Raw genomic sequence first — 19022 nt, 5'->3', positions numbered from 1 at the left:
TTGCACAACTGGAATACGTTTATAAACCACCTCAATAATTTTTGCTAATTGTATAATTTGTATAATTTGCTGCAACTGTTCACAGCTTCCCGGCCTGCCCGCCAGGTTGGTCTGAGATTCCCAAGAGCACATGAAGTGCCACTTGTTTCACTTCATACGTGATGGCCAAAACCTTCAGGAGAGAAGGCTGTGTGGGACGTGAGCCCTGCCACCTGCACATTTCAAAACAGGCCTTCCTTTCAGAGAAGTCAGCTCTTCCGAAGGAGCCCTTGTCACCAGGAAATCTGATGTGAAGGGACTGGCCATGACAAGATGCAAAATTTTGAGTTACGGGGCTTTCATTCACCTCTGACCTGGGCTTCGGAACCATCAGCGAGCAGACAGACTCACAGGGAGCAAGTGGGCCAAACACACATGTATCTAACTCTGTGCTCTCAGCCGCTGCCACACAGAATATTATGATTCCCTTTTTTAGAGAGGAAGGACGGAGGTTCGCCCCACAGCACATGGGAGCTGTGGGGTGGTGGAGCCAGAGATGGCCGCTAGAAATCACCTTCATCCTCTTCATCACTATTTCCTGGTGAAGGGTGTGTGCTGGGTGTGATCACTGCGGAGGAGGGCATCCCCATGCGTAACAGGAAAGAAAGCTTCCCCCTCAACCACTCTTCTCCCCATCAATAACCCAAGCCAATACCCAGGACAGGGGACGCTCATTGTGAGGACAAAGACAACAACAGAACAGAGGACACAAAGACCATGAAACCCAGCAAGAGGGAGGAACAGCTTTTTAAGAAATTGAGTGACTTTTGTAAATATGCAAAACATACTCAGAAGCCACATATAAAGTATCAGATTATATAAAATGTAATGATATAGAAACATAAAGCAAAAAGCCTTTTGATACGAAAAGTTCATAAGCATACGCCCTCCAAAAACAAAAACAAGGATACAAATTGGCAACTTCCAATTAGACGACAGACAAACCACAACTTTCATTTTTTGACAATCTTGATTGATCTATTCATTTTGCCTCATGCCAATAATGGTCATGTATGAAGTTTTTCAGTTGAAACTTTCTCAATGGAATTGGCCCGTGAAACTCGTGAGTCTGTACTACTCAACTCTACAGTTCCATAAAAAATAAGTGCTGGTTCCAAGACAGTAAACTACTGTGAAAATTTTAACCTCCGGTCTTCAAAGCCCTACTTCTTCGCACAGGGAGATATGAACAGATCTGAGCTTCTTACTGATTCTCAGACTTGAACTTACTACCAAAGCCTTAGACAATCACGTTACGTACACACAACATGAACTGTAGCCGTGAGGCAGATGGAAGGAACCGCACAGGCTCAAGGTCATGCTTAAGTCATAGAAAAACACCACTAACAGTCCCTGAATTTCCCACAGGCCAAAGAACATTGGGGATTTTTAGATATTTCCCCTTCTCTGCCTGGGAATTTTTCCTCCACCCCTCCTTCCTCCTGTCTCAAGACAATGCCTCCAGCCTTTGAAACTGCATCCATTGTAAACAGCTCTGAATATTAACACAGCCTGGAGTCCCGTGGGCTTTTAAAAGACCCCCAGGGTTTCAAATTGCAGTTGCTGAGGAGGGGGAAGGTCCCCAGTGAGTAAATGTCACCAAGCTCTTTCAAAAGGAGCTGAAAATTAGGCTTGCTCAGGAAACTTAAAGTCCTTCAACCTATGGGGTAAATCAGAAGAATCCCTTTGAGTTTTAAACAAATGGCTAAAAGAAGAACAGACCACGGTACAACCAACATCCATTATTACTTACAGAGACTATGAATTCAATGAATCCCTTTTCCAGGCTTCTCTCTCCTGTGGATGTCATCTTTAAAATAATCATAGGCTATGTTAAACTACCTCCCTTTCCCTGGCTAACAGGCCTTCAGGGTTTCAGCAGGTGCACAGAACTGGGCCAGGTGCATTGTTCAGTGACACAAAACCCTAGTGGCTCTCTCGCATTCCTGTCCACCCTGAAAGGGAGGATGCTGAACAGCCCTCTGCACCAAGGAGACACTTCTGCGAATGGGGGAGAGGCCCTTTCATTGTGAGCCCAGTGTCTAAGGGAGAGAAAGGTCAGCCAGAGGCCATCCCAACTTGCGCAGGGCAGGCTGCGTGGGGAACCCAGGCAAAGACATGAGCACCGCAGGGAGAGAAACCTTCAGCCGGAGGAGCAGAGTGAGCGTACGGGGACGTCCGGACATCCAGCGGCAATCAGCTCTTAATACACTACGTGGAATCATCTTCGTATTTTCAGAGATGATAAATTATTCTGGACAATACATTCCAAAGTCCAAAGTCTGTGAAATCTACTGACCAATGTAATAATGGAAGGAGGTATTTTCTTTTTTAAATCATCCCTGGGAAAGGGGGCACGAACAGTTCCGACACATCCTAAAGGCAAGAGAGACTTCCATGGGAACTTGGGAGACTCCATACACTTCCTAACTTCACAGTATTCAAAAACTTGGATTTGATAGCTATAATTTCGTATCAGAAGGACTCAAAAAGTGTGTCTTTCTCTCAGGGCAACTAATTTTATTCACCAGACTTCCCTTACTCAAAGCAGGTATCAGAGAACGAGAAACTGACAAGTGCTCCGTCTTGGAAGGGAAGGGAGAACCACGCTTCTGACGCCTGTTGCAAAGAAAAGGACACTGAGCCCAAGCTAAATGTCCCTAAAACTCTGAAGGCACTTGTACCTTTCAAATTTTCTGCCATTAACCCGTGTTTAAAAAGGTTCCCTAATCCAAATAACCCTTTTCCGTCCTCATAAATCGAAAGATGTTCAAGGTCTGCTGAGTTCTTCCTAAGTCATATAGGGACACAAAGAGGAAAATGGGCAGAAGGGAAGACCTCGGGGCCATCCTGACAATAATCAACTTCTTACACACACACACACACACACACACAACACACACATGCACACACACACGAAAGAATCTCAGCTGAGTTTCTGGAAGAATTTGGTCATCATCACTTTAAATCTAATTTGCATAAACAGGATGGGAAGTATTTTCCAAATCCTTAATTCACAACACCCTGCACACCTGGCCCTTCCAGCACAGCTGTAAAATTAGAAAGACAAAGGCCCTCTTTGCTTCACCACTACAATGGCAACCTCTGGCTGGTGTTTAATTTCTAATGGGATCTCAAGCACCACTTTTCATGCCAAAAACAAGGTTAGATTTAAGCACCTGGGTTTGGTACAGCAAATACATAAGGGCACCTAATACAAAGAGACCCAAATCAATACACTCCTCTTAATGTGGCTCAGGATAACCCAACTTGGGCGCCCTTGAGTGGAAGTCCGTGCTTTCTCAAAAGCTAGTCGTCTCTTGCCCTTCCCCGCTTACCCTCCACCCCCACCCCAGTAAGAATGACTGAGAACCCGGATTTGTTCCTCCAGGGCCTGCCTTCCCTCCTTCCTATCACAGTCACAGGAGCTACCATTCAGCCCCAGAACAGTTACACGAGCAACATACTGTGCTCAACTTGACGCCACAGGGAAAAGTCTAAGGTAAATTCTATTTAATGCTGCTTCAACAGCTTCTCAAGCCCTGCTCTCAAAAATAATTTCAAAGAAAGCAAACATCTAAGTTCTAAGAAGTTCAACTTCTTCTAAGGTTCTGGGAAGTTGGAATAAGGCTTGGCAGTGCTTGGTGCTTTTATGAATGTGCTGGTTGGACGATGCCAATCTCACCTACGTAATGGGATGGCGGACTCAGTTATGGCTCAACTACTACAACCATAAGTTATTGTGCTGAAGAAGTTCTCCTCAGGCCCCAGGAATGAATGTATTTTCCCTTCTACCACTGCCATTCCTTTTTTTTTTTCTCTATTCAAACTGCATTTACATTCACTTTTACAAAGTTTTGCTTTCCGTATGCTAGGACTAGGAGCAACTCCAAAATTAGATGCACTGTTTACAAAGGAAAAAAAGAAAATTTCCATAAAGCCACAGGTCCCCTTCTATCTCAAACCCACGGCCTGAAATTGTTTGAACTAGTGGCAGTAAATCTAGTTCATGGGGTTATAAACGGGCTCAAAGCATTTTCTAGACACAATGGACTCGGAGGGTGTAAACTTGGTGAAACTACAAGATATTTTATTTTATTATATACAGAGACTTTCTCCCCTAAAGTCTTGCTGAATCACAGCCAGGAATATAAACGGTATAAAAATCCCAATGGAAAACTCAGAATAACACTAATGACTTAAATGGAGAAATCTGGTCTAGAAAACACACACACACACACACACACACCCCACTTCATTTTTCTTTAATCAGAAAAAATGATTTCACAAATATTTTTCAAAAGATACCCATTTTGTAGTGAACATGGTATTGCCACATGCTAATCTGAAATCACCATTCACATCCCAAAATCTAATCGGTTAACACCATAATCAGTATGACCAAATCTACTGAAGCTCAAAATACCCAGTTTGGTATTTATTGGTCATCAAATGTGTGAGTAAAAGGGAAAAGACTGCAATTTTAAAGGTATTTGTGTTATGTGAAATGTCACTCCTAGGCAACAGGAAGCCCAAAAAATGGCCAGTAGTTTTGCTCCAAAAATTAAAGGCCAAGGAAAAGTGGATCTTGTGACCATAGGCAAGAACAAATAAGGGGACACCCTGTCTTCTCGGCGAAGTCACCATTTCTGAACTAAGTGCCTTCCCCACCATACCACTGACATACGGCACTGATAATCATTCTTCCCACAGGTGAACACTTCAGAAGTTCTTCTCATTCTGCCCACATGATTTTCTATTTTAAAAACCACCTTAGGAATATGTAAAGGGAAAACCACAATACCCCAGACTGCCCCCAAGTAAATAAAACACTTGCTACTGGCAATATTGGACTCTGTCTCCCACTACAGAACAGCCAGTGCCTGTGTTAACTGCTCCCCCCCCCATCAATGCCCAGACCACTGGTTTTCACTAAGTCTGTGAATCCCAAAGAAGCAGCAGAGAAGTGCCGAGAAAAGCTAACCCCAACAAAAGTCCAGCTTCCAAACTCTGCAGTACCTGATCAACAGACAACGTGTAGTGGGGTCCAAGTGACAAATGTGTGCCCTATTTTCTGAAGTACCCGATCTTCACATGAGAAAGGAATCAACTTCTCTTCTTTCCCCTTTCAGCAGCCAGATATCCAGACCATATTTTCTTAGATGAAGCCACAGGTGTTGGTTAAAACTTGTGTCACCAGTTTCCTCATTTTTAAACGGTGAATGTCATGCCTGAGGTTATTCTCCTGCCCCCCACCTATCTTCTGGGAAAGATGTCCAATCATTCAACTGAAAAGAAGACGATTCAAGCTAGGTCTTTTCTGGAAGGTACTAACAGTTCTGCAGAGATGCTAATTACTGATAACTGGAGAGGATTTTTGACTCAGGAACCAGATTTCTTAGAGGTAGAAGAAAGGGTATTACACCCTACCAATGTTTATAGATGTCTAAAGCAGTTTCTTCCCTCTCCCCAACACCCCTCCCCAAACCTCCTGTAAGTAGGGTCCCACTAAGTCCTGATAGGCCAAAATCCTGACAGCACAGAAAAGAGCCTCTTTCAGGTGAAACAAACAGCTTATATCAACCAGGTCCCTAGCACCCTCTCCTGAGGTAGCACCACTCCAAAACCAATTTGCACATTTACAGAGGAGAAATGCTCAAGTGTGGGCTCCAGCCCACGGGATCATCAAGCCCAACAGGGGCCTTAAGGCATAGACAGGAAGGGTCTGGAACACAGTTCCCCAGTGCCCATCAGGTGGAAAGGGACAGCCACAGCCTCCGCGGTCACAGATCCAAGAACTTTCAAAGCCCCAAACCTGGGGGTCCTCCATGGAAGGCTGTCTTCGACCTCCGCCAGAGCCAAGTCAGGGCACCAAGGTCCTGGAGGATGAGGAGGCTGCTACACACGTACTCTCGCTAATAAATAATGTAAATGGAAGACTGGAGCCAAGTGTCACCTTCCTTCCTTACCCACTGGAAGGCCAAGGAGCTCAGACACCAAAGAGTTGGGTTACAGGAGAGGAAAAAGAGAAACACATACCCGCAGACCCCAGACAGACTTCCTCACACTCTCCCTTCCAGATGTTTCCCACTCTCCACCCACACACAGACACACAACACACTCGCCTCCACTCTTCCTTCACATTCCCTCACCTCCACACCCCCTACTCACTACCCTCCGATCCCCTCAAGCCTCAGGGCCCATTCACCTTCACACCCCCACGACCCACTCCCGCTCACCCTCACACCCCAAAACCTTTGCTCACTCACCTCCGCACCACCCCACGAGGCACACTCTTTTCTCCTCCGGAGCCCCATGTACGAACCCACGCTCACAGTCCTCAGCCCATACAACTTTACACACGCGCACACCCCTCAGTCCGTACCCCCATCCTGGGTAAGCACCCCCCGCCGCCCCGTCTCCCAGTGACAGCGCCCGGGGCTCCGGGGGAGGGCGGCACTCACAGGCTCCGCGTCCAGGCGGGCAGGTCCCGGGGCAGCGCCGCTAAACCGCGCCCGCCGCAATCCAGCGAGTCCCCCGCGCAAGTGCAGGCAGCAGCGCAGGGCGGTCGAGGGTCGGCTGCCGCCGTCGCCGGCCCCAGCCGAAGCAGCAGCAGCAGCAGCCACAGGAGAGGACAGGGCGAGCAGCGCTGGGCCCCGAACGCTACCCGGACCGGCCGCGCCATCTTGTCTGGAGCGCGCGGCGAACTCCGGGCGCGGGGACTGCGAGGTCCCGGACGACCGCAGAGGCGGGCCGGTCCGCGGGGACTCCGCTCGGCACTAGGCTCCGCGCCGGGGCATGGTCGCCGGCACAAGTTTCCCCCGCTGCCGCGGCTCTGGCGCTCAGCGGGCCCCAGGTGCCCGGGCCGCTCCGCAGCGCCCGGCTGGGGCCGCGAGCCCCGCGCCCATCCGGGCCGACCCGGCTGGACTCGCTGCGAAGCCCACGGATCCGGGCAAGAGCTGCTCCGCCGACGCTCCTTGTCCTCCCGCCGCGCTCCTGGCTGGCTCCGGAGCGTCCGCGCACGCCAAGTGTCGCCGCCGTCCGCCCAGGGCAGTGGTGCCGCCGCTGCAGCACGGAAAGCGCTCAGCCCCGCAGCCTGAACTGTGCGCCCAAATGCATCTTCCTCTTGGCTCGGAGCGCCCAGCAGCAGACCCGGGTCTGGACGGCGCGGTCACCCCCGCACTGCTCGGAGGGCCCCGTGCGCCTCACTGTCCCAGCGCCGCAGGCAGAGCGCGCGCGCGCAGTTCCGGGCTGTGCTCCGCTGCTCAGCGCGGCGAGAACCCCGCCGACCTCGCGGCGGAACAATCAGCCGCTCGCCGCTGGCCTCCGGGCCGCCCAGCCCCGGCGGGTCCCCGAGGCCCCGCCCCCAGCCGCTCGCCCTCACACACCCCCTGGGCTCCGCGCCCCGCGGCCTCCTGCCGGCCCACGTTGGATGCTTTGCAACAGCGCCGCGCCACGCCTCCTGCCTGCTGCTCATTGGCTGCCGGAGACCAGGGCGACCGGCCCGGAGAGCCATTGGGGCGCTCGCCGTGATCCCGCCCTCCCGCCTCTCCGACCACCCCGCCCCACTCTCTTTTCCCACCCAAGGTGTGAAGGGCGGGGGAACTGGGAGGAGAAAGGGAGAGGCGGCCTCTGACTCTTAAAGGGGACGTGCTGTCTGTTGGCGGAGAAGCAGGACGCGGACTGGGGAGAGAAGGCGAGACGTGCCCTCTGGGTCTAGGGGAGGAGAGAAAGTTGATTAAGAGGGTAACGCCTCCGCTTTGCAGTTGTCTGGGCACAAGGTTACTTCTCTTCTCCCCTGGCTGTAAATAGCGACGGAATATACAGCAAATCTGTACCCACTTTCCAGGCGCCCTCCAGGAGCAAAGACACAGATTTTAAAACTTCGCAAATGTCCTACCGGTTGGGGTTATCTTTAGTTATCTCATTAGTGGTGGCTGCCTTCCTCTTCACACAACTTGGAGCTCTTTTTTGCTCCTGACTTGGTCTTGACCTCTTAAATCCAGCAATATGTCCTCAATTACCAAAAGGAGGGTGTACTGCAGAAACCAAGTCTCAAAGGTGTACACACTCCCACCCCACTCCCACCCTAGTTAGTTAAATAAAGAGTAAGTCTGAAAATGTTCCAGCCTTCCATGAAGAGTTGCTTTGTTTGCTCCCTTGTTTAAATCAGAGTCTTTTCAAGCCAGTTTTCAAGAGACAGAGTAGAAAGAAAAATAGTGATTGTTACAAATCTTCTAACTTTAGCCCTTACAAGTTGGAACATAGTAGCCATGTGTTATGACTGCGTCCAAACCGTTAAGGCCCAGCGAGAGCGGGAGCGTGCGGGAGCGGGAGCGCGCGCGCGCGCGCGCGCGCGCGCACACACACACACACACACACACACACACCGAGAAAGGGAAAAGATTAGCACAGTAATATATAGCTGCCCCTCTGGGCGTTTTGGTTTGCTGGTGTCTCATGCTCCTTTCCAAGCGATGCAAGTTGCTAGCAAAACTGCACACATTGTCAGGGCAATAAAGCAAGTCCAGCCTGTCGAAAAATATTTGCTCCAACAAATGAAATCTGACTTGTGTTTCATGGAAACGGAGGAGAGATGTTTCTCGGAAGGAATAAGCAAAAACATTTTTAAAGGGTTTTGTTCTATATTTGATGTCTTCTAAGAGGATTGCCTTAATTGAGATGTTAAACTTTCCCTCAGCCCAGAAGAGCGTCTCTTTTCTTTAACTGAAATTGGGTTTGGGCTTGGTTGTCTTGTAGTTACTGGTTTCATTTCTTCTTATTTCCTCCTACCCCTTCCCCCCCACACACACCTTTTTTGATTAGGTATGCTATCAGATAATGATGCCTCATTTCTCTCTCTCTCTCTCTCTCCTCTTTTTCCATGAGCTCATCAGTGATGCCCGGAGCAATGCTCAAATATATGTATAAATCAATCCAAATGTGGTTCCCAAGAAATATTATCAGAAAAATGTTGCACCTGACCCCATTCTACCCAGGGCTTTAACCAGCTTTTATGTTTCATTTCTAATCCACATAAACATACACCTTCCATCTGGACAAGAAGAAATGTTTCTCTTTGTTGTAATGTCTTTGGACAAAATAAGAATAAGCCAAGGAATGGAATTTGAAGGACCCCCAAGTTTATGAGTTCCTCTATGTCAGTGTTTCTTAAGATTTGCAAGGGCAAGGAACACAAAACAGTAATTTAATGTAAACTACTCATGAACACTTCCTTAAAAGAAACTGTCAGATCCTCCTGGCCTCACCCCCACCCCCAAATGAAACAACATATGCGGCAAAAAGAAATTGAACTCCTTGAACCTCTTAAGCTGCTGACCTAAAATGATGTTTCAGCTCTGTTCCATTCGAAGTATTGTAAAATGGATATTTATTGTCAGATGTTTCCCAAATGCTTGTGGGTGTACCTGTGCGATGCTCTTTGGGGACCCTGAAGTTCTGGAGGTTGGGTTTGAGAATCTGCAAGGTAGGGGTGTGCCTACAAATTTAAAGCATCCCCTGTGGTCTAGTTACCACGCAGCCAGAGAGAATTCCAAAACCAAGGAACACTTGGGGGGACTGGGCGCCTGAGCCTTGGCAGTTCATCTCGTCTACAGCAGAGCATGAAGTCATGTCTGCTCCCCATACCATGTATGGAAGTTTGCCCACATACTAGCAACCTGCTTGTGATTGAAAGGAGAGTGTGGGCTTGGAGAGCAGTGATGTCGGGCTCAGGAGAGAATCCATTATCTGTGGCCACAACCTAAGATCAAGGAAACCTGCACAATGACAGCAATGGCAAATTTCTAAGGGAGTCCGTGTCCCCGCTTATCAAAGAGCAAGTCTTGGCACACTCAGCACCGGCAACAGTGGATTTGGGGACCCTGGGCCCTCATTTTCCTCTGCAGCCATTTTCACAATTTTAAAGTTTTTTTATTCCTTGAAGGGGTCACCCAGGGATTTTAAGATTTCCGGTTCATTTTAATCTATCTATGATTAAACTTTTAATCTACCACAATCTAAACTCTGGGGTTAGCATGGAGTCAAATCCCCAGTGAGAACCACTATAAGTCTTTCTTAAATACAGAAGCCCTAGCAATTAGGCATCTGAAGCCATTGAAAAAGAGGAACCTCAACATTTAGATAGCCCGAAATCACCAAGTGGGGAGAGAAGCAAATGATAAAAATAATGAGAAAGCAGGTTGATTGTGGGAATTTAACACAAATTCCATAGGACCAAATTATGGTAATCTACTACAGTTCAAGGTGGTGGTAATTGTTGGTTTTATAGAACACCAAGATTCAGAAGTGCTTTCTCACATTAGAAGAGACTTTCTACCCTGTTCCCTACTTTAGAAGAGCATCAGGGCAGCAGTCAAAAGACCTGGACACTAGCCAGGCCTCATTACCCATGAAACCTTTCCTTAAACCTCAGTTCTCTCAAATGGAAAACAAAGATAATGGTACTTCCAACCTCAGTGCTAAGACAGTTAGGGAAGAATCCATTTTGATATAGGGCCGTTTAGGGCTACCTACATGTAAGGCTGATTTCTTTTTTTTTTTTAAGATTTTATTTATTTATTTGACAGACAAGATCACAAGCAGGCAGAGAGGCAGGCAGAGAGAGAGGAAAGGAAGCAGGCTCCCTGCTGAGTGAAGAGTCCAATATAGGGCTCGATCCCCAGACCCTGGGATCATGACCTGAGCCGAAGGCAGAGGCTTTCACCCACTGAGCCACCCAGGCGCCCCAAGGCTGATTTTTAAAGTGGTTTTGAATCGCGTGAGACTAGAAAAAAATCGAGAGTCCGTATACATACTATAGATGGAAAATTTCAGTAGGTGCTTTCAGCATCAAGGTTTTTTTCCTCAGGAATGCCACAAAGGGTTAATAATTACCTATCAAACCCCTAAAGACTTGCAGGGTGATGACAGCCCTGCTCTGAGCCTGTTTTGTATCTCTCTTGCAAGGAAAATAAAGCTGTGTACTCATTAACTCCTTCCTCGCAATAATCTTGTCAAGGAGAGGGATTGGTGGAGAAGGTCAGAGAGGAAGCCAGAGAGTCCGGGGGTGGACTGTAAGAAGACCCCATTTTGAGATTTCCCGGTCCCCGATTCCAGCATTCTCCTTGGGTGGAACAGGGATGAGGTGTGTTTGGTGAAGCAGTCTCTGGCTGTTGGAATATTGGTTAATGCCCGAACGGTGCCAAGCTGCTGTTGCTTCATTTCCATCGAAAGAATGCTCAGCTACAACCCTGCCGCCTTCTACAGAGCGGCATCAACTGGGGTCCCAAACCAGTAGAGCCCACCTTCTGCCATAAACAAACCTGCACACCTGTCCTTGCCTTGTGCCTTGGCAACGGGAACTGGTCCACTGCGAGGATAAAGAAAAATTTTATGGGGCGCCTGGGTGGCTCAGTGGGTTAAAGCCTCTGCCGTCGGCTTGGGTCATGATCCCGGGGTCCTGAGATCAAGCCCCACATCAGGCTCTCTGCTCAGCAGGGGCCTACTCCCCCCGCCCCCTGCGCCTGCCTCTTTGCCTACTTGTGATCTCTGTCAAATAAATAAATAACATCTTAAAAAAAGAAAAAGAAAAATTTTATGAAAGTTTGTCAGCATTTCAAAATTCTGAGAGGCTGCCATGAAGGTCGGTAAAAGAAGCAGTCTCTTCGCTTCGGTGATGAAGAGGAGTGCTAATTACATCATCGTCAAGGACCACCTCTCACGCTCCTTCGGCTGCCTGTCCAACTGTCACTTGGGGCAGTACGTCAAAGGGGAGGGGGTGGAAAATCATAGTTTATATGTTATTGCCAGCAACTCAGCAGCAACACTCCCATGTATACAAAGAACAGCACATTTATCATAACTTACAATAATAATCTTCATGAAGTCATATACCTTATATTTTTCAAAGCAATTCACATCATAACAACAGCCACCATTTACTGAGCACTTATTATGCCTGTCAGTTGGCTGAGTGTTTCATATACTTTTTTCACTGGGGTTGATGTGGAGAAAAGTGCTCAAGGCCACACAAGCCCATAAGTGGTAAGGCCAAGATTCCAGGCCAGCTCTGTGGACACCAAAGATCCATTATGCCATGTGAGCCTCATACATTTTGAAGATGACAGTTGTTATTGTTCCCACCTTATAGATGAGAAAGCTGAGGTTAAATGATTGTGTCAAGGTCACATAGGATCAAGAATAAATAGAAACTTCTTTTTTTTTTTTTAAGATTGTATTTATTTATTCCAGAGAGAGAGGAGAGAGAGCAAGCACGTGGCAGGAGGGGCAGAGGGAGAAGGAAAAGCAGACTCTGCTGAGCACAGAGCCCAACACAGGGCTCCATCTCAGGACCCTGAGATCATGACCTGAGCCAAAACAAAAAGTCAGATGCTTCATCAACTGAGCCACTCAAGTACCCCTAAAAAAGAACCTTTTATTTTTCCTTTAGAAGATTTTATTTATTTATTGTTCAGAGAGAGAGAGAGAGGGCACAAGAAGGGGGAGTGGCAGGCAGAGGGAGAAGCAGGTTCCCCACTGAGCAAGGAGCCCAATGTGGGACCCGATCCCAGGACCTTGAGATCATGACCTGAGCCAAAGGCAGAAGTTGAACCAGCTGAGCCACCCAGGTGCCCTACAGAACCTTTTTAAATTCGAAGTCCCATCTCGTCCATCACCACGCATGCTTGATACTCAAAACACATCTTAAGAGACGCATCATGATGTTTGCTTCTCAAGGATTTTGTGAAGATGGGTATAATTTCTTTCCTTTTCTGTACTTGCTAATAGCTTTCCAGAATTTCCTCTTTAATGAAGAACCTAAAAATTTTAACAATAAATATATTGGCCTCTCCCCCACCAACATGGCGATACCTGTACAGTTATAATGGTTAATATTTACTGAGCACTTACTACACCCTGGACATTATTCCACATGATGACTTAACTCCAGTAAAATCCCAGGAGGGACTATGAGGTAGTCACCATAAAGATCAATTCATAACAGAGATACTGAGACTCAGATCAATCCAATTACCCAAGCCACATCCTAGTTAGGGGTTGAATCAAGACCCCAAAGCCTATGTCTGTCACCCAGCTGCTTCCTTACCATTCTCTATTTGAATTACTTTGGGCGTTTTTTTCTACTCTAGACCAGCAGCTCCTGAAGTTCAGAGCCTGAGTCTGCCCTGTCTTGGTATTCCTGTTGTCTAGCATATCAGGCTCATGGGAAGCATAGACACAGCATTTGCAAGGAATGCTGCCTTCTTGGCAAGGAAGGACACCTAATCAGGTCCCCCTGCCCCAACACACACACCTCTTCAACAAGCACATCTTCAAACATGTGCACTAGCAGCAACAACGTCACTGTGATTCTCCGCCCCTGTCCCGGACCCACTGGTCCAGGATCTGCCTTTTAACAAGGCTCCTGGGTGATTCAGTTGCACACTTAAAACTTAAGACATCCCAGTCACCGCAGGTACCCCGCATACACTTCTCCTCTTGACTTTCTCCCCCAATGTTGCTGCAAGCAGGGCCCCTTTGCACTTTATGTATTTCTCTGTCCCTGTGCATGTTTACGTTTTCCACATTTTTCACAAGCCCTTAATAAAATAATTTCAAAAATATCGGCAAGCATGTGGTTGGCATTATTGCCCTTCACCGAGAGCATTCGAAACACCTGCTGCCCTTGAGACTTTGGTAAAGTCCTCTCGTGCCTTTCAACTCTCTTGTTCTTTGAGATGCGTTCAGACTAATTAGAAGCATTAGAGAATTTTATGGGCTGTTACATTGGTTTCCAAAAGGCCAGTCGGGTTTTTGACACATTTCAAATTTATCATAAACAAAGAGACTGATACATATTATGCGCTTTTTGCTGTCATTTTTATCCTTCAGTTACCTTGTTTACGTAATCATTTAAGTATCCTTATTTTCCTGAGGGAGTTCTGACGCTCTTCTTGAATTTAGATGCTATAAATCAAAGAAATGTCTTGGTCTCGTCACTAGACACCCCTGTCCTCCCCAGCCCCACCTAAAAAACCACTATTCTTTCTTCCTTGAAGTGCACGAAGATGCAGAGGATACAAGCATGTAGATTAATCATCTCCAGAGATGGTCACCAATAATTTCTTCCGTCCAGAGGCGGAGTAGATATCCCTTCTCCCCTTGAATTCCAGGAGGGCTTATGACTTGTTTCGACCAACAGAATGTGATAGAAGTATTGCTGCCTGTTCTGAATCTAGCACCTTCCACTCCTGTGCTCTTCCTACCCTAAGCTATCATGAAAAGAAACCCAGGCTGTCCTTCTGAAACATAAAAGCCCTGGAGGATAAGAGGCCATGAGGAGTGGGAGGCCATGAGGGAGAAAACAAAACTGGGCAGCTCAGCCAAGAACCAGCACCATTACCCCAGACACCGGAGTGAGGCCATCTTGGAGCTGTCAGCTCAGGGCAGTCTTCCGCTAAACGCAACTACAAGCATGAATCTAGCTGGCACCACCAAAGCAGAGACAAGCCATCCCCCCCTGACACCGAGCCTCACCCAAATTCCAGACCCACAAAATGGAGACCAACCAAAATGGACCTTGGTGTAAGTCACTCAGTTCTGGGGTGATTTGTTACATAGCCACAGAGACCTGAGGCAACAGGTGTGGCTAAGTGAACATGCAATAAAACACGAGTAGATTTTTTTAGGGGAATAAAGCCTAATCACATAAACCTGTCATTAGGAGTGTCACAAAAATTAGTGTTATCAGTTGACCTTCCTGACACATGTGTCAGCGTCCTTGATTGAGGGCTGCATGTCGACCAGCAGATGCCCTTAAACAAAGCTACGGATAGTACGTATCTGGTTCTTCAGAGGGCTACAAAATGAGCTCCCTTCCTCCTCCCCTGGAAACAGGAACGAGAGAAACACACAGCATCTGCTTATTTGAAAAAAAAGGTCAGTTCTCCCATGTATAGCTGCCAGCAAAGTAAAGAAACTGGTTGAATGGATGAAATAATTGAAGCCCTGTTACATGCTTCCTAAAAATATCCGATGAGGTTTAAGGATTAAGGTTTGCCCTCTTTTTCATAAAAGACGCAAGGATGAATCTCAAATAATGGAAGCCCGGCCATAAAACAGACATTGAAATATGGATTTGGGGGGATGGCGTGACTGGTGGTGGGTGAGGGCGGTAAGGGGTATAGCTCTTGGACACAGATTAGCTGGTCTACTCAACAGCTTGCCTTTAGGGTCTGCAAGGCATAGCTTACTGCTCCCCTCTGTATCATCTGGCACTCTTTTCCAGCTCTCATTTGTCAAGAGCTTTCACTGTGCACGGCATGGGGAGGGGACAGGGCTGTGCAGGCACAAAGTTAAGTTCGTTGAGTCCTTGCCATCAAGGAGTTTACAATCGTCCGATTCTGTTGACTGCTAGATCTCCAGCATCTAGAACAGTGCCTCACCAATGAATACTGTTGAATGAATAAATGATGAAATGAATGAACGCTTTTCTGTATGCGAACCTCATTTTCCCATAAAGACTATAAGCAAGTTAAAGGAAGCAGCCATAGAACCACAGGTGAGTAGAAGACAAAGGGATTTTTGTGATCATCTAGGACAGTGGGCCAGGACCATCCCAGCCCTGCTGGGTCAGAAACTCCAGGGTCGGGGAGAGGGAGGTCCAGCAGTCCATGTTTTTCAGTGGGATTTTCATGCACGATGAAGTTTGAGAACCACCCATTTTACAGATCCAGAGGAATGATAAGATGGTCTTAGAGTAACGCAACTAATTAGTAGCTGGAGGTTGAACCAGCCTGACCAACCATTAATCATGGGGGTTTTCAGGTCACACTACTTCCCATGCTAATGCAGAGTGAGTTCCTGGCAAATCAGAACAAGTTGGTCACCTTAATGAGAACCTTAGTTTCTGAATTCACATCTAGAACCCTCTGCCTGCCATATGGCTAACCTAGGTAAGAACCAACTAGGTGCCAGGGAACAACATGGGTGCTTTCAATGTCTTCATCACTTAATCCTCTCCATAGTCCTATAAGGCAGGGACTCTTATAATCCTTATTTTAAAGAATGGAACACGGAGGCACAGAAAGGAAAAGTACAGTAGTCCACCTTATCCATGGGAAATACCTTCCAGGACCTCCACAGGATGCCAGGAACCCTCTATATACTGTTTCTTCGCTCATATACAACCTTGTGATAAGATTTGATTTATAATTTAGGTACAGTAAGAGATTAACAACCAGTAATAAAACAGAAACACTGTAACAATATACCATAACAAAAGTTCCATGGTTTCTCCCTCTCTCTCCCAAAATATCTTGTTGTGCTGTCCTCACCCTTCTTCCTGCGATGATGTGAGATGAGGAAATGCCTACATGAGGAGCTGCCGTGAGGGAATGACGTAGGCATGGTGACGTAGCACTAGGCTACGATGGACCTTCTGACGATGCATCGGAAGGGGGAATCCAGACCATGGCTGACTGGCAGGGGGGCAGGAGTGGTACTCAAAACCACGGATAAGGGCGGAGGGCGGGGAACACTGGAATGTGCCTAAGGTCACTGAGTCAGGAAATGAGACTCCCCAACATGAACTCTGAACCATCACTCTTTTTACTTTGTATTTATTGTACTGGATTCCCAGCTCCTCTTCTACCTTTTTTGGTAACACCTTCCACACTTGGCAGCTGTTTCCACAATCTGTCAGCCTTTTGGTACCCCAGTGTCTCTAATGGTATTAATGGAACTTGAGGGAAGGGGTCACCACCCTGCCTTGTGCAGCCCCTGGCATGGAGTGGGCTGAGGACAGAGGTGTCGGCCGAGTGTGGTGGGCCCCGGAGTAGCAGGCTGACCAGATGGCTGATTGAGTTGGGTTTTCAAAAGAAAGGGGACCCTGTGTTAGCCAAATAGCTGCCATGTTTTGGCTCCATCCAGGTGAAAAAGTAGGCCAAACTTGGCTTTCAGGTGGGATTTATTTGGCCTAGTGTGTTCATTTTCAAAATTTGAAGTTGACCTGCCTTTAGGAGGTAAGCATCTGCTTACTATCCTCATTTATAGTTTCTGCCTGCCTGCCCCGGGGAGGCGCTTGAGTTTTCAGCTATAATCCTAGGCTTTCTCGAATACTAATTCATTTGTGCTTTACAACAAACCTATGCTGTAGGCATTCTCATCTACACCTTGTAAATGAAAAGCCTGAGCCTCCGTGGGTATCGGTAACCCGGCCAACCTCATATGCTCAAGAGTGGGAGAACAGGGTTCAACCCAGGCTAACTCTTCCCTACCTCCACCCATCCACCCTACCACCTCCTTAGCCCCTGGATTTCTCTAGGCATCATGGGAACAAGAGGGCCATCTTGTGTCAGATAAAGGGTCTGTTTTACAAGGGTGAGGCTTCCACAAAAGGAGTCCTATGTTCAATATAATCGATCCAAATGAATCCCAGGGGTCTTCTAGATGGTTTTTTCCCATGAGTTAGACTACCCTCCCCCTACCCCACCCCCTGCTTTGAGGAGAACATCGTGTTCTGGAAGCTAAGGGGAAGGAAAAGTCAACTGTATCAAGTGCTTTTTTTTTTCTTTAGATTTTATCTATTCATCTGACAGAGAGAGAGAGCGCGCACAAGCAGGTAGAGCCCCAGGCAGAGGGAGAGGGAGGAGAAGCCTCCCTGCTGAGCAGGGAGCCCAATGTAGGGCTTAATCCCAGGACCCTGGGATCATGACCTGAGCGGAAGGCAGACGCTTAATTAACTGAGCCACCCAGGCGGGCCTATCAAGTACTTTTGGAAGGTCAAGTTGAGAACTGAAAACTGACTATTACAGTTCACAAAAAATATTTTTTGACCTTGACAAGAGCACTTTCTGTGGACTACAGGGAACAAAAGCATGATTAGAGTGTTAAAGAGAGAAGGGAAGACAAATACTGGGCACAATGAAGACAGAGAGCACTTCTGAGCAGTTGTGCTCTAAAGGGGAACAGAGAAATGGTTGTTAGCTGGAGATGGAGATGGAGTCAGAGAATTTGTTTCATTTTATTTTGAGATGGAAGAAAGAATAAAATGTTTGTAATGATGGAGATATTCTTACATAAAATGGAAGAACCAGTAATGCACGAAGGGAAGGGGAGAAATGTGGGAGTGATATTCTTGAATAGGCAAGAGGGGACAGAGTCTAGCGGACAGGTGGAGAGGTTGGTCCTAGGTAGAAGCACAGAACCTTAGAGTTGGAAGGCAGAGTATATGGCAAAGAACCAGGTGGATATGGTGGTAGGGGGTTTGGGATGTTCTCTTCTAATTGCTTCTTTTCCTGAGCGACAAAGGAGGCAAAGTCATTGAGAAAGAGAGTAAGGGTGAACGTGTTGGAGTTTTAATGAGACATGAAAAGGTATGAAATAATCATCTATGAGCGTGGGAGTAAGAGAAACGGAGCAAGATTATCAGGGGCCATACATATCCACTGGAGGGGAGAGGGCATGACTCATACTGAAACCCGTCAGTTGGGTTGTATGCCTCTCTTCGGTCAAGGGCTTGTGCTCAGGTGCAGCTATGGTCCAAGACTGGACATCACCAGGACTGAAGTTTTGCCAGAAGAGCATGATGAAGCCATGAAGGGGCGAGAGGGCTTGAAGTTTTATACTGGGAGTAAATATAACACAAGGCTGGCAGGGGGGCATGAAAAGGTAGCAGGATCAAGAGAATCCATTCCAAGGGAACTGGAAGTGACGGCAGGCAGGTACTGGAAGTGAGCTGGGAGGCTTGATGGGGCAGGGGTTGCTCTAGTTGGCAAAGGCTAGGTTGGGGTTGACCATGGGAGTAAGCAGCTGAGAGAGTGTGCAAGACAGAGCTCTGGCACTTAATAAATAGTTACCGGACTGTGGGATGAAAGTGAAATCAGGGGAGATAATCTGATTCAAGACCTCAGAGGCCAGCATAATGGAAAGATCATTTATGCAAATGGCTATGAAAAGTACCAAGAATTATGATGGGAAGA

General features: G+C 47.3%; 1 protein-coding gene across 1 annotated transcript in view; it reads right to left on the bottom strand.

Annotated features, from left to right (window-relative positions):
* Window positions 1-7339, bottom strand: part of LRIG1 (leucine rich repeats and immunoglobulin like domains 1) — a 109360-nt gene extending 102021 nt beyond the window's left edge. Inside the window, exon 1 of the mRNA XM_044253201.1 lies at window positions 6504-7339. Within this exon, the coding sequence (XP_044109136.1) occupies window positions 6504-6724 (221 nt within the window). The 5' untranslated portion in view covers window positions 6725-7339. The remainder of the gene's footprint in view (window positions 1-6503) is intronic.
* Between the last annotated feature and the right edge of the window lie 11683 nt (window positions 7340-19022).

This window comes from Neovison vison, chromosome 6 (assembly GCF_020171115.1).
Source record: "Neovison vison isolate M4711 chromosome 6, ASM_NN_V1, whole genome shotgun sequence".
Lineage (NCBI taxonomy): Eukaryota > Metazoa > Chordata > Mammalia > Carnivora > Mustelidae > Neogale > Neogale vison.
Note: the sequence above shows the minus strand (reverse complement) of the source record. Positions and strands in the feature narration are given on the sequence as shown.